Raw genomic sequence first — 13330 nt, 5'->3', positions numbered from 1 at the left:
AAATATCTCGTTGTAATCAACACCAAGTTTTTGCTGGAAACCTTTCACAACCAACCTCACCTTGTAGCGAATTTTTCCATTTACTTCACATTTCATCCGATAAACCCACTTGTTATGCAATTCCTTCTTACCTCTTGGTAATTTTACTAACACCCAAGTGCCATTCTCATCAAGTGAATCTCATCCTTCATAGCAAGTTTCCACTTGCCTGAATCATCAGCCGCTAGTGCTTCCTTAATATCTTCAGGTTCGCCTCCATCCGTAAGTAATAGATAATTCAAAGCATACCTTGGGTTTGGTTTAGGAGTTCTTGACGATCTTCGTACTTCTTGTGAAACTCTAGGAATAACTCTCACTACAGTAGAAGTCTCTTCCACTTGTACTTCTCTGCCATCAGCAATATCATGCTCTTCTTGTTCCACACTTCTTCCAGAAACATCATCAATATCGATATACAACTCCTTATCGACGTTGCTTGACCTGACATCTTCAACTTGTGTTGTATTCCTGTCCTTGTACAACTCATTCTCATTAAAAGTGACATTTATACTTCTAATAACTTTGTGACCCTCATAGTCCCAAAGTTTATACCCAAAAGCGTCAATTCTATAACCAAGGAATATACACTTCTTTGATTGAGCACCTATCTTAGACCTCTCACCGGGACTAAGATGAACATAACCAACACAACCAAAAACTTTCAAATAGGAAAGATTTACCTTTTTTCCAGTACAAACCTCCTCTGGTATCTTCATATCTATGGACTACTAGGTGTCCTGTTAATTAGATAAGCAGCCGTCTCTGTTGCGTGTGCCCAGAAGGTCTCGGGAAAACCAGACTTCAACCTCATGCACCTTGAACGTGCATTCAACATCCAATTAATACGTTCTGCTACTCCATTCTCCTGTGGTGTCCTTGGAACTGCCCTCTCCAAACGAATTCCATTTATAGAACATAACCGTAAGAATTTTGTTTTGTCATACTCACCACCGTTGTCTTACCTTAGACACTTCAACTTCAGACCATTTTCTGTTTCAACCAAAGCTTTCCACTTCTTAAACACTTCATACACCTCGAACTTATTCTTCATGAAGTAAAGCCACACCTTCCTTGAGTGATCATCAATAAAGGTGACATAATACTGGAACCCGCTGCGAGATGCAACATCAATTGGTCCCCATACATCCGTGTGAACCAAATCAAGTTTTCCACTTCTCAAGTCTCTTCATCCTCTGCTGAAACTAACTCGTTTTTGCTTTCCAAGAACGTAGTCTTCACAAAAACTCATATCAACAGACTTCACCTTAGGTAGATATCCTCCCGAACATAGAATCTTCATGTTCTTCTCACTCATGTGCCCTAATATTCTATGCCATAAGTTAGTGTCTTCACCACTACTAGCCACTGCTAAATTAGTTCCATCTGAAGTCCGGTATAGAGTACCGACTCCAACTCCACGAGCTAACACCATAGCCCCTTTCTTTACTTTCCAATTGTGTTTCGTTAACACAACTTCACAGTCATCATCACAAACTTGGCCCACAGACGCCAAGTTCTTCTTCAAATTTGGAACGTGTCATACATCCTTCAATTTCCATGTCGAACCATTGAATTTTAAGATCACATCACCCAAACCGATGATGTCGCATGCTTCACCGTCACCCAAGAATACTTGGCCTTAATATCCTTCTTTATAAGATATCATAATACTCTTATCACCCGTTGCATGGAAAGAAGCTCTCGAGTCTATAATCCAAGACTCATCTTGCTTGTACTCAGAGAGTAGTAGAAAACCTTCCGTAATCACCTTCTTGTTATCAACAAGGACCTTCACCGGTTCCGCAGCTGCAACTACGTTTACCTCTTCTTGATTACCTTTGTTTCCACCATTATTAGCACCTTTGTTTTCCGGAAAATCGCGCTTGAAGTGTCCTACTTTCTTACACGCCCAACACTCAACAACACCTCTAGGTCGAGATTGGGATCCCCCATAGACTTCCATCTGGATTTGTTGTTGTTTTTCCTATTTGAACTCCTGCTTCTATCTTCATCATGCATAGTTAAGGACGATCTTGAAGAACTAGAAACATAACCTTGTTCTATTCTTCTCTCCTCTACATCAATTAACCTTTGTTGCACATCATCAAGCTTCAACTTCTCGCTCCCTGCGAAATTGCTAATGGTTGTACTTGCAGTCTCCCAACTCTTTGGTAATGACGACAACAACCGTAAAGCTTGAACTTCATCATCAAAAGTAATACTAACTTTTGAAAGCTGAGAAATAATTGATTTAAACTTCCCCAGATGTGCTGAAATTGCTTCGCCTTCTTGCATCTTCAGATTAAATAATTTTTCACACAACATAATCTTTCCCGAGGCTGATGACTTTTGATACAACTTTTCAATTTTATCCATAATATCCTTCGTACTAGTTTCCTCTTGTACGTTATTGTAGACTTCCTCCGTTAGACATTTACGGATCACGGCTACACACTTTCGATCAAGAGTTGTCCATTCATCGTTTTTGCGTGCTCCCTTTTTCGCAACTCCTCCCAATGGATCGACAATGTCTTTCTCATATAGGTAGTCTTCCATCTGAGACTTCCAAAATGCAAAGTTCTTCCCATTAAAAATTTAACCCTAGCTACCGTACTTTCGTTATTATCACCCATAACTCCCACTCCAATCGTACTACGATAAACCCTAAAGCTCTAACCCGAGCTCTGATACCAGTTGTCAGGATTTTCTTAGGGAATAATCACTGACAACCGCGGAATAACGGATCTTGAGATATTATGATGAATAATAAGTAAACCAAGCATAAGAAACCATAATAATACGAGAAAGATAAAACTTGTATATATTGTCTACGTCCACTTTGAGCCGCACCAACTCAAATCCACTATGAAGAAAAACGATTACAACGTCGTGTGAATCCCAGCAAACCTTTGGTTACACCGCAACAATTACCCGAGACGATAACCTTGTCTCTTGTTCCTCACCAATATGCTCTCACAACGAAATCCTATCTTTAGCCCTAAAATCTATACAAGAAATCTCTCACCGATCTCTTAATCGTTTTCTACACAACGCACAAATTCTACAAGGCCTAACAACCTATTTATATAGGTTACAAACTTGGCCACCAAGAATTCTAACCAGTTTAGGAAACCCCTTCCTTAAATAACCACGGCTAACTTTAGAAAATAATTAATTAGTCTTCAACAACTAAAAAATATTTGTGGAAACACGTTTTCTTAGGTTTTTTTCTTAGCCTCTATTAACTATATAACGTGAACAACGTGTTAATCTAGGTCCAGGCACGCTCATTCCAGGGCACAAAGCTAAATCGTCAACTGACACCCAAAGCCTATAATAGACATAGTTATCACGAAAAAAAAAAATCGGAATTTTGCCGATGGACATACAAACTGAAAAACAACTAGTCTGCAATTCTAGAGCCCTTTTATTTTTGGCATGATGAACTTTCGCACTGTTTTTCTCAAGAATCATCACGTTGTAACCTGACTGCCGAAAGTTCTGATTTTCATAAAGGCCAGGGAAACATTAGGCAAACAAGTTTTATTTTTGGTTGCGCGAAATGATTATTTGAGGGTTGCACCGAGGAACCACATTTATCATAGCATAACCTATCGATGATCAAAGCTAATTTTTTGTTCTGGTTCAATAAAAGAAACAGATAAAGGAAATCATATGCAGCAATATAGTTGAATTTCTCGAATAAAGAACACAGGAAAAATAGAGCCAGGGAGATGATCATATGTCGTCATCAGGAATTTAGCAAAGGGTTAAGGACATGCCCCATGAACAACACCACACCAATCTGCTTCTTTCTGATAATGAACATGAAAGGATGGTCTCCCACAAAATCAACACGAGGAGGAGTTGGACGAGGACAAGGACGAGGAGTCAACGCACAACACACCATATGCACGGCAGTAGAAGCAGCAGCTTCGGTTCCTTTTTCATCAACTTCAACAAAACACTTGTGAAAAACTTTGTCAACATGAAGAGTACTATATTTTCTAGTACCATCAATGTTCGCCATGTCCGTCGGCTCAGCTTGAGATTTGTCAAAAGGAAAAACTATTCCCAATTTCTTGAGTACACTTGATGCTTCGAAATCAAAAAGGAGTTTGAATTTCGGAACCTTAAATTCTCCCGGTGGCACCAAACTCTGATCGACAGGGACATATGTATGCAGAAAACCAGAGGGATTAGAACTCACCTATACTATAAGTTCACCAAGTCCATATCGTTGCTCAGGTAAAACTATATACATTGAAAAACTTGGACCACGGGCATATTTATGTGTTCCTGAACACTCATATGGGAGTTTAAGTATTCTGAAGCTATCATAACAAGTAATATATTGGCATTGAACGGACGACATAAAGGGAACTTGTACTGATTTTCCCCCATCTAGAATATAAAACTTTGATTTCTTGGTTAACATTTCAGCAAACGGATTCCGACTCCAACATCCTTTAAAATAGAGTGCATTCGCCAATATAAATTTTGTACTTTCATCGACTGCTCCGTCAGGAAGAAGATTTTTGATTAATCCATTTGTTTGCTTTTCCACCCATTCATTTACCTTCTTCTGCACCTTTTTGCTCTAAAAAAAATTGATTAAAAATCAGTAAACCGATATTTAAAGATAAAATGTATTTTTAAATGTCACAAGCCAATGTTGGTAAAGTCATTAGGTGATATACCAACCTGGTTAGCACCAAACTCTTTATTGATTGAAAAAACACAAAAATAAATACTAAGCTCTAAACACACATAGAAATACTAAACTCTTAAAAAGAAGCTTAATAGAAGAGGTTTGTCATACATACAAGCGACAACAAGAGGTTGAAAATTCTCATACCTTATTTTTGAAATCCACAGTTTTGGCTTTGGCTTTGTATACTGCGGTGGCAACTTCTTCGAATGAAGGTTTAATAGAGCAAGATTTTTCAATCCAAACGCCGCCAGCAAAAGAAAGTTTAGGTTCAGTCCGTGATTCGCATAAGGATTCAATAAGTTTAGAGTTGACAGAATTCAGATGGTCGAGGCTTCCGGAGTTGAGGAACCCTAATATCTGTTCTAAGGTTTCACCACTTGCTCCAAAAGCTAGTAAACCTAGAGCACTGTCGATTGAAAAGGGAGAGAATACAAAATTCTTGTTCTTCGGCTCCCTTAACCAGACATCTTTCACTAGTTTCATACATGAACTGGAAGTGCTTTTGTTGCTAGTTTATGGTAACTTTGATTCTTTCGAAGTTTTTCTTGTTGACGATGATCCATGAACTTTGAATGATGTAGGATTTACTTTTAGTTTGTTTTCCATAGCTAACTATCAGACTATTGGAAAAACCCTAACTCTGTTTTAGACGTAAATATATAGAGAACTTGTTCAATTTGAATTTGAAAGTTCCAAAAAAATCCAAAAACTTGTTCATCAAGTTATTAAAAGTTAGGGTTTGCTAAGAAGTTGAAGGCTATCTATTACTGCGGCCAATCACTCGAACGACTTGGTAGATATTTTTCTTAATAACTGGGCTTGTGTGGTACCTGGGCTACAAATTAAAATGGTTCAAAATATAATGGATTTAAAGTGTGCAACAACTAGGGCTGTTCATGGTAACTGGTTAACCGAGAAACCGAACCAAACCAAACCGATTAGGGAAAAACTGAACCGAGCCATTAACTAATGGTTGGTTTTGGTTTAGAAAAGAGGAAAACCGAGATTAATGGTTTGGTTTTGGTATGATAGAGAAACCGAACCGATAACCAATGGTTAACCGATTATCTGCTTTTCACCATAGATTTAGATATTAAATCTTAACCATTGATTAAAACTATAAAAATAAAAACCCTAAAAACTAAATCTCATTTTTTTCTCCCTTTTCCTTTCTTCTCCTCCGCAGCAGCCTCATCTTCTTTTTCCTGTTTAATTCTTGTCTTCTCCTTTTTCTTTCTCTGTCAATCTTCTACTGAGGATTTGAGAACCAAATCTGTGGTTACGAGATTCCAAAAAGAAGTGTTTGGCTAAGGAACGACTAATGGTGGTGGTATTTACTTGAGAAGTTGAATTAAACTCATAGAAAAGGGAATCAAAAAAATAGGGTTTGAGTTTGATGTTGAGTTTATTTGTAAATCGGTAAGTTAACAGTTGAAGATCAATGGGTTGTTGCTAGATTGAAGTTGTAGTGTTGTTTTTGAAGAATAATTGAGAGGTACCGAAACTGTGAAGAAATTAGGGTTCCTGGAAATGATTTCGAGATTCAATTAAGGATGATTAAGAAGGAATTACATTAGGGGATTGAATTAATGAAGGGGTTATTGTTTAATTGATGATGTGAATAGGTTTTGTTGATGATTTAGGAATTTAGGGTTTTGAATTTGAAGCTCAGGTGGATGACTAAAACTGTTAGTGAAATTAAGGTTTGATCTGAGAAACTGTTAGTAGAATCATATATGTAAATTCGTTTTTGATGTTATTGCTGGATTCGGCAAAATTCTTTGTGAATTTTTTGTTTCTGTGTAAATTGTTTTTTTGAACAGTCAGTTACCTAAAACTGACATATTTATCGGTTAACCGGAACCGAGTGGTTAAGACCAAAACCGGATGGTAAAATTAAAACCGAAATCGTTGGTTAATGGCACGGTTTTGGTTTCAAAAATTAGAAACCGACACTGATGGTTTCGATTTTGGTTTGGCTAGAAACCGAGCCGAAACCGACCATGAACACCCCTACACCCGAACCATCCTTAGTTCCGTCACTAAGTATCATATTGTGGCTTTACTTGAACAGCTTGATGTTCCTCCTAATGAGTAATGAAGAGAAACTATGAATTGGTACTATTATTATTATGGATTTTATGCTAGCCTGAAGTTTCAGGAAAACTATCCGAGTCACACACCATGAAGGGGGTTGAATATTGGTAGAAATGTACATTTTCTTAAGACTCCAATAAACTCAGCAAAATGGAGATTGTGACCATTACTGTTGCTATCACAGTTAGCTAGTTAATAGTTATGCATAAACTCTGGTTGTTGCAGAGCCAGGCTTGTATCTTTACTAATTAATGTATGATAAAGACTTGCCCATTATTGGCTTTGCTCTTTTACAGAGAGATCCTCGGTATTCAATTAAAACTTCTGTTGAGAGACGGAGACCCATCTCTTTATCTTTTTTGTGCGAAAGCTGGTTACCATCAAGTATATCATATTCATTTCCAATCAGTCGAACAACTTGGTCTTCCTTTATGTGAAGGATGATCCACCACCATGATTTGAAGTTTCAACTGACTTTATGTATGGCCCGGCCGTAACTCTTTCAAACTAGAGGGAAAATGTGAACAACGTGTTCGTCCAGGGGTTTAGGTTAATTCATTTGATAGTTTCTTTTGAAATTAATTCTTTTTTTAATAGGAATATATTTTATTGAATAAATTAAGGGGAAATAATATTGTTTTGGTCACTTAAGATCAGAGTATTGATCCAAGTAGGCCATTCACACCGCCAACCTATCAAGGCTTCTTGAGATTTTGCAAATTTAGCCAAAGAATCAGCTATGCTATTTGCATCTCTCTTGACATAACTACAATTCCATTGTTCAAAATCTGATAAAATAAATAAGACATGTCTAATAATATTGTTTGTTGTCCACTTTACTGAAGTTGGATTTCTTTGGATAGTTCTTATAACATTCTGACAATCTCCCTCTGGTTGAATCCTTGTGAATCCTCTTTCTTTCGCCCATAAAACTACTTCCAACGCTCATAGTGCTTCAGCTTGTTCTGCATCTATTGCTTTGACTGAGGTACATCGCACTCTATTGCAATTCCCTGTAAAATTCTTTAGGATTAGTCCAACACCAGATGGAAGAGAACTGTCTATAAAGGATGCATCAAAATTTATCTTCTCAAAGCCAGGCAAAGGAGGTGTCCATCTGTTACTGCTTGAGATATTGCTATTGGTTAGCCTATTAACATTAGCTACAGAATTGTGCCATTCATCCAGATGATTAACAATATTTTCAGTTATATGAGACACATTAACTTGAGCATTGTCAAAGTTTTTTTCGCATCTCGCTTTCCAAACATACCAAGTAATAAAACAAATATATTCAAAGTTCTTAAAATCCACCTGAACACCATTGCTTCCTGCATTCAAAATGTTACAGAGCCAGTCATGTAGATTATAATTACAGATTGAATGATAAAGATTAGGATTAACAGTGTTCCAAATATTGGCAGGAACAGGGCAATCAATAAAAAGATGTAGGAATGACTCAATGCCATTATCACATAAGCAACAAGAGGTATTTTTGTGCCTAGTAATTCTAGCTAACTTATCCTTAGTAGAGAGACACTTTTGCAAACATTTCCATATAAAATGGTGAATCCTAGGAGGAAGCTTCATTTTCCAGAACAGTTTTCAGTTTATAGCCATATTATTCTTAGAGGGGCAGTCAGCTAAGGCTTCATCTAGAATTACTCTATAAGCTGTCTTAACAGAGAAGCTCCCATTTTGGGCAGGAGACCACCTAAGTATGTCGCCACCTGTAAAAGGGATTCTAATCCTCAGGATTTCAGTAACAGTTTCCTCATCAAATAGACTATTAAGGGTTTCTAGTTTTCAAGAGTGTGAATTACTATCAATGAGTTGACTAACTACTTTCATTTGAGCGGAGTAAAAGGTAGAATCTGGTGGCTTATTTCTATTTGGTATCCAATTATCCTTCCGGATAGAAATTTGGCTTCCATCTCCCACTTCCCATACATAATGCCTTTTAACTATTTAAAGCCCATGACAAATTCCCCTCCAGATCCAAGTGCCCTAAGTAGACACATCATCACTAAGAGGGTTAATATTACTGAAATATTTGCAACTTAAAATTTTAACCCATAGCTCATCTTGTTGTTATAGCATTCTCCATGCTAACTTAGTGAGAAGAGCCAGGTTTAGGATATCAGTCCTTTTAATATTGAGACTACCTAAGGCTTTGGGGAGAGCTACATACAACCATATTTTAGGATAAATACCTCCACCCTTATCATCCTTTCCCCATTGAAAGTGCATCTGAACAGAATCCATCTTGTCAGTAACGGTTTTAGGCATAGGAAAAACAACAAGATGATGATTAGCCATATTACCTGAAACAGATTGTATAAGAACTGTTCTACCTGGAGGAGCTACAAACTTACCTTTCCAAGTTGCTAGACTACCTTTATAATTGTCAACAAGATGAGAGAAAGATTTAGATTTATCTATTTGGAGGAGAAGGGGAACTCCCAAATATTTCTCTTGAAGAGCCATTCTTTTTATCTGAATAAATGCCTGAAATAGTGTTTCTAATATTACCTGGAACTCTAAGGATAAAATTCATTGCTGTTTCTAATTTGTCAAAGTTGACAACTTGGCCAGAGAATTTACTGAAATGGTCTATAATAGTAGCTAAATGATTAGCTTCATGGATTCTATCTTTGATGAATAAAAGACAGTCATCTGCAAAAAAAAAACAGATGAGTAATGGGAAGAGCATATTTAGTTACTTGAAATCCATGCATGAATTAAGTTAGAATCCTCAGCAGTTTTAAGATCTCTAGAAAATGCTTCCATACATAGAATAAAAAGATAGAAAGATAGTGGGTCTCCCTGTCTTAAACCTCTTTGTGGATAGTATAACTTACTTGGAGATCCATTAAGAAGTATGGAAGTAGAAACTGTTGAAATACACTGCTCAATCATAGCACACCAAATGTTAGATAAACCAGGAGCTTTAAAATTAGCAATTAAGAAAGACCATTCTACTCTGTCAAAAGCTTTTGACATATCTAGTTTGATAGCAATACCTCCATCCTTAGCTTTGGTTTTCTTAAGAGAGTCAATCATTTCATGAGAAATCACAAAATTATCCTGTATTAATCTTCCAGCTATAAAAGTAGATTGATTAGGATCAATAATTTTACTTAATTAGTATCTTTTTTAGTCTAGAAGCCAGAATTTTTGAAATGATTTTGTAAGAAACGTTGCATGAACTTATTGGTCTGAAATCAATTGCATGCTTAGGACAATTAGATTTAGGTATAAGAGTGGTAAAATTATGGTTTAGTTGTTTTAGAACGTGCTGAGTTTCAAAGAAAGATCTAACCATATTTACTACATCTTATCCTACTGTGTCCCACATAATTTGATAAAAACCTGCAGGAAGACCATCTGGTCCTGGAGTAGACCATGGTTTCATTTCAAACACAATTTTCTTAACTTCATCATAAGAAGGACACTCAATGAGCATGTAGTTATCAACATCAGAAATGCAGGGAGAAACATTGCACAAATAATTATCAGGATTTGTAGTTTTACTCATACTAGAAAAATGATCCAAAAGTTCCGCAGCAATATCATCTCTCTCAGTAAGCCAATCACCTACTATTCTGAATAGTATTTATTTGTGTCCTTTTCCTCCTAAAATTTGATTTTTGGTGGAAGTAAGCAGTGTTCCTATCATCAAATCTTAAGTTATCATCTTTGTTTCTTTGTTTCCAGAAATCTTCTTCAGCTTGATACAAAATTTTGAGTTTTTCAGTTAGCTCTTTAACTAGATCAAGATTTTGGGATTTTCTATTTCTAGTTATAGCACAGAGTTGATCTTGTATCTTGTAAATTTGGGTACTAATATTACCAAAGTGGTTATAGTTCCAGTCCTTCAAAGAAAATTTAGTATCAACAAGATTATTAGAGAATCTGAAAGAAAAGGAACTAGAATTGTGAGAACCCCATTTTTATTTTATCAAGATAGAACAAGTAGAGTCATTAAACCAAGCCTTATTCACTTTAAAAGGTTTTTTAGTAGAGTTATCAATTTTAGAAGTAACAAGCATTATAGGGCAATGATCACTAGCAAGTGTAGTTAAGTGGTACACAACAACATTTTTGAAATTTTGAAACCAATCCAGAGTGGCACAAACTTTATCTAATCTTTCTAAGATAAGTTCTTGACCTTCTCTCCTATTAGTCCAAGTAAAATGGTTGCCAATAAAATTCATGCTATATAGACCTCTATTATGAATTAGACTATTGAAATAATCCAAATCTGATTGAGAAGAGACGTTGCCACCTTCTTTCTCATCACCATTAAGGATGAAATTCAAATCTCCAACCAAAATCCAGTTATTATCATTGTGGAATCTAATATCATCTAAATATTGCCATTGAAGTTCTCTATTAGTATCACTAATGGCCCCATACATAAAATAAAGAACCATTAATTGGGGGTTAAAAAAAGGAATTGGGGATATAAGAAAAGGACAAAAACTGATTCCATATATCAATTCGGGGTCACCCCTTATCTAAGTAGTTTACGTATTACCTAATCTACCCCTCACTAATCAGGATTAGTGATTAATAATAATTAGTAAAATCTTAACATTTTTGATAAATGATTAGTGTGTGTTTTATTTGAATTTGGGTGAGTGAGGTGAGAGTAGAAGGAGGGAAAAATATTTTTGAGTGGAATTTTTTTTTGTGAAAATGGAAGATGATTGTGAGGAGAGAATTGCAGCTGCTGAATCTTTAACTCTACTACAACAAGGAGCTAACGACAACAACTCTCAATTGCAACTCTTTGTTAAGCCAACACCCTTTAATGATGATTTTGACGAGTATGGAGAGTTTTTCGAAGAATCTACACAAGAAAGTAAACTTGCACAACATGCAAGCATCCCCAATACACAGGTAAAGCTGCTAGGAGGTTGAAAAATCAAATTTTTTTTAAACCCGCCATTTTTTCAACTATAAAACCTCGGTGCCGGCATGGTCGTAGTATGAATACCATGCCGGCAGACGCGTTACCGGCATGGTATTCATATTACGACCATGCCGGTAAAGCGATATCCCCCAATTTGAATATTGATCCGGCATAGTATTATACCAAAAAACTATGCCGGTACGCAGTTAACTTTTTTACCTACCAAGGAATATACTACGGAATATTAAACCGGCATGGGGTTCATTGATAGGTTACCATGCCGGAACTACATGAAAAACATACAGGAAACATTTCCATGTAAACCCAAAAACCGGCATGGAAAATTAATAACCATCAACGCCGGAACCAGTTACCGGCATGGTACCATCAATTTCGAGAATGCCGGCAGTGGAACCGGCGTTGTTGAGTTTCAAATTTACAATGCCGGTACCTACAAAAAACATACAGGCATAAATGTTTTCCAAAGCTAAACACCGGCATTACATATCAATTAATTGGAATGTCGGTAGCATGTACCGGCTTGGGACAATAAATTACGACAATGCCGGCACCTTGTTTTCCGGCGTTGCTGTCTAATGAATAATGTATGCCGGAATATGTTTCAAATTTGGTCTTCAGTTTTGGCTAAGTTCGACAATGCCGGAACATTGGTCGAGCATGCCGGTACTTGTTTCCGGCATAGTGTTTTAATTTAGTTTGGAACTAATTTTCGTTCGATCTTTAGGTGGTGACATATATTGATCCAACAAATGCAAAGCCGCTTTATTGGGATACGTCGGAATACTATAAAATACCTCTGATATGTGACCAAAGAATACTTTACTAATGGATTGCTAGTAATGAACCTTCTAATGAATGTGAAATTGATCTTATGTAGGGAATAATAGATCGAAATGAAGCAATCGCTTGGGCTAAAGAAACGGCTCTTAAGAACATGTGTGTGTTGGTGAGGAATACCGAACGTTCAAAGAGGCGTTTTGAGATGGCTTGCGAGAAAAGTGGGAAATACAAGGAGAAGAATAACCACAAGAGAAAGGATTATGTATATCCAAAGAAGACTAATAGGATATACAAGACTCGTACGAGGAAGAATGATTGCCCGTTTAAGCTTGTTTTCCGTTTAAATGACATGAACAATTGGGATTGTGAGGTTTTGTCTGGCTGTCATAACCACCGGGATCCGAAAGATTTTGTTGGTCACTCCCTAGTTGCGAAGCTGAAACCTCATGAGTTCGAGGATGTAAAGAGATTGACCAAAGCACTTATCAAACCGAGACAAATTCTCAGAGGATTCAAGGAAAAGGATGAGTCCAACGTGTCTTCTCTATGTACAATTTATAGCGCACAAGCAACTATTAGAAGGGTGGAAAGGGAAGGGAGGTCCATTATGCAAGAATTTGAGAAGATGGCTTGGGATTACAACTACACGCGTATCATTAAAAGAGGGCCGGACGAGAAGCCCCTTCAAATATTCATTTCGCATCTTTTGCTTTCACAATTGACAAATACATGTTGTGGTGTTCTTATGATGGATTGTACCT

At 36.8% G+C, this 13330-nt stretch overlaps 1 protein-coding gene across 1 annotated transcript; it reads right to left on the bottom strand.

Moving 5' to 3' along the window:
- Positions 1-3790: 3790 nt before the first annotated feature.
- Positions 3791-5236, bottom strand: LOC113359615 (serpin-Z1B-like). Its single transcript, XM_026603221.1, has 3 exons — positions 4898-5236; positions 4256-4639; positions 3791-4198 (listed from the first exon to the last, which is right to left on the bottom strand). Exons 1-3 carry the CDS (start codon positions 5234-5236, stop codon positions 3791-3793), a joined length of 1131 nt encoding a protein of 376 aa, XP_026459006.1.
- Positions 5237-13330: the final 8094 nt, after the last annotated feature.

This window comes from Papaver somniferum, chromosome 1 (assembly GCF_003573695.1).
Source record: "Papaver somniferum cultivar HN1 chromosome 1, ASM357369v1, whole genome shotgun sequence".
NCBI classification, from domain to species: domain Eukaryota; kingdom Viridiplantae; phylum Streptophyta; class Magnoliopsida; order Ranunculales; family Papaveraceae; genus Papaver; species Papaver somniferum.
This window is presented reverse-complemented; position numbering and strand designations above follow the sequence as displayed.

Bases quoted from the DNA above. Each gene is read 5' to 3' on its own strand.
- LOC113359615 (XM_026603221.1), bottom strand. From the start codon at position 5,236: ATGAAACTAGTGAAAGATGTCTGGTTAAGGGAGCCGAAGAACAAGAAT. The intron at 4,640-4,897 runs GTATGAGAATTT...AATTTTTTTTAG, and splicing joins CTGTGGATTTCAAAAATAAG to AGCAAAAAGGTGCAGAAGAA. The intron at 4,199-4,255 runs GTATAGGTGAGT...CCTGTCGATCAG, and splicing joins ATGGACTTGGTGAACTTATA to AGTTTGGTGCCACCGGGAGA.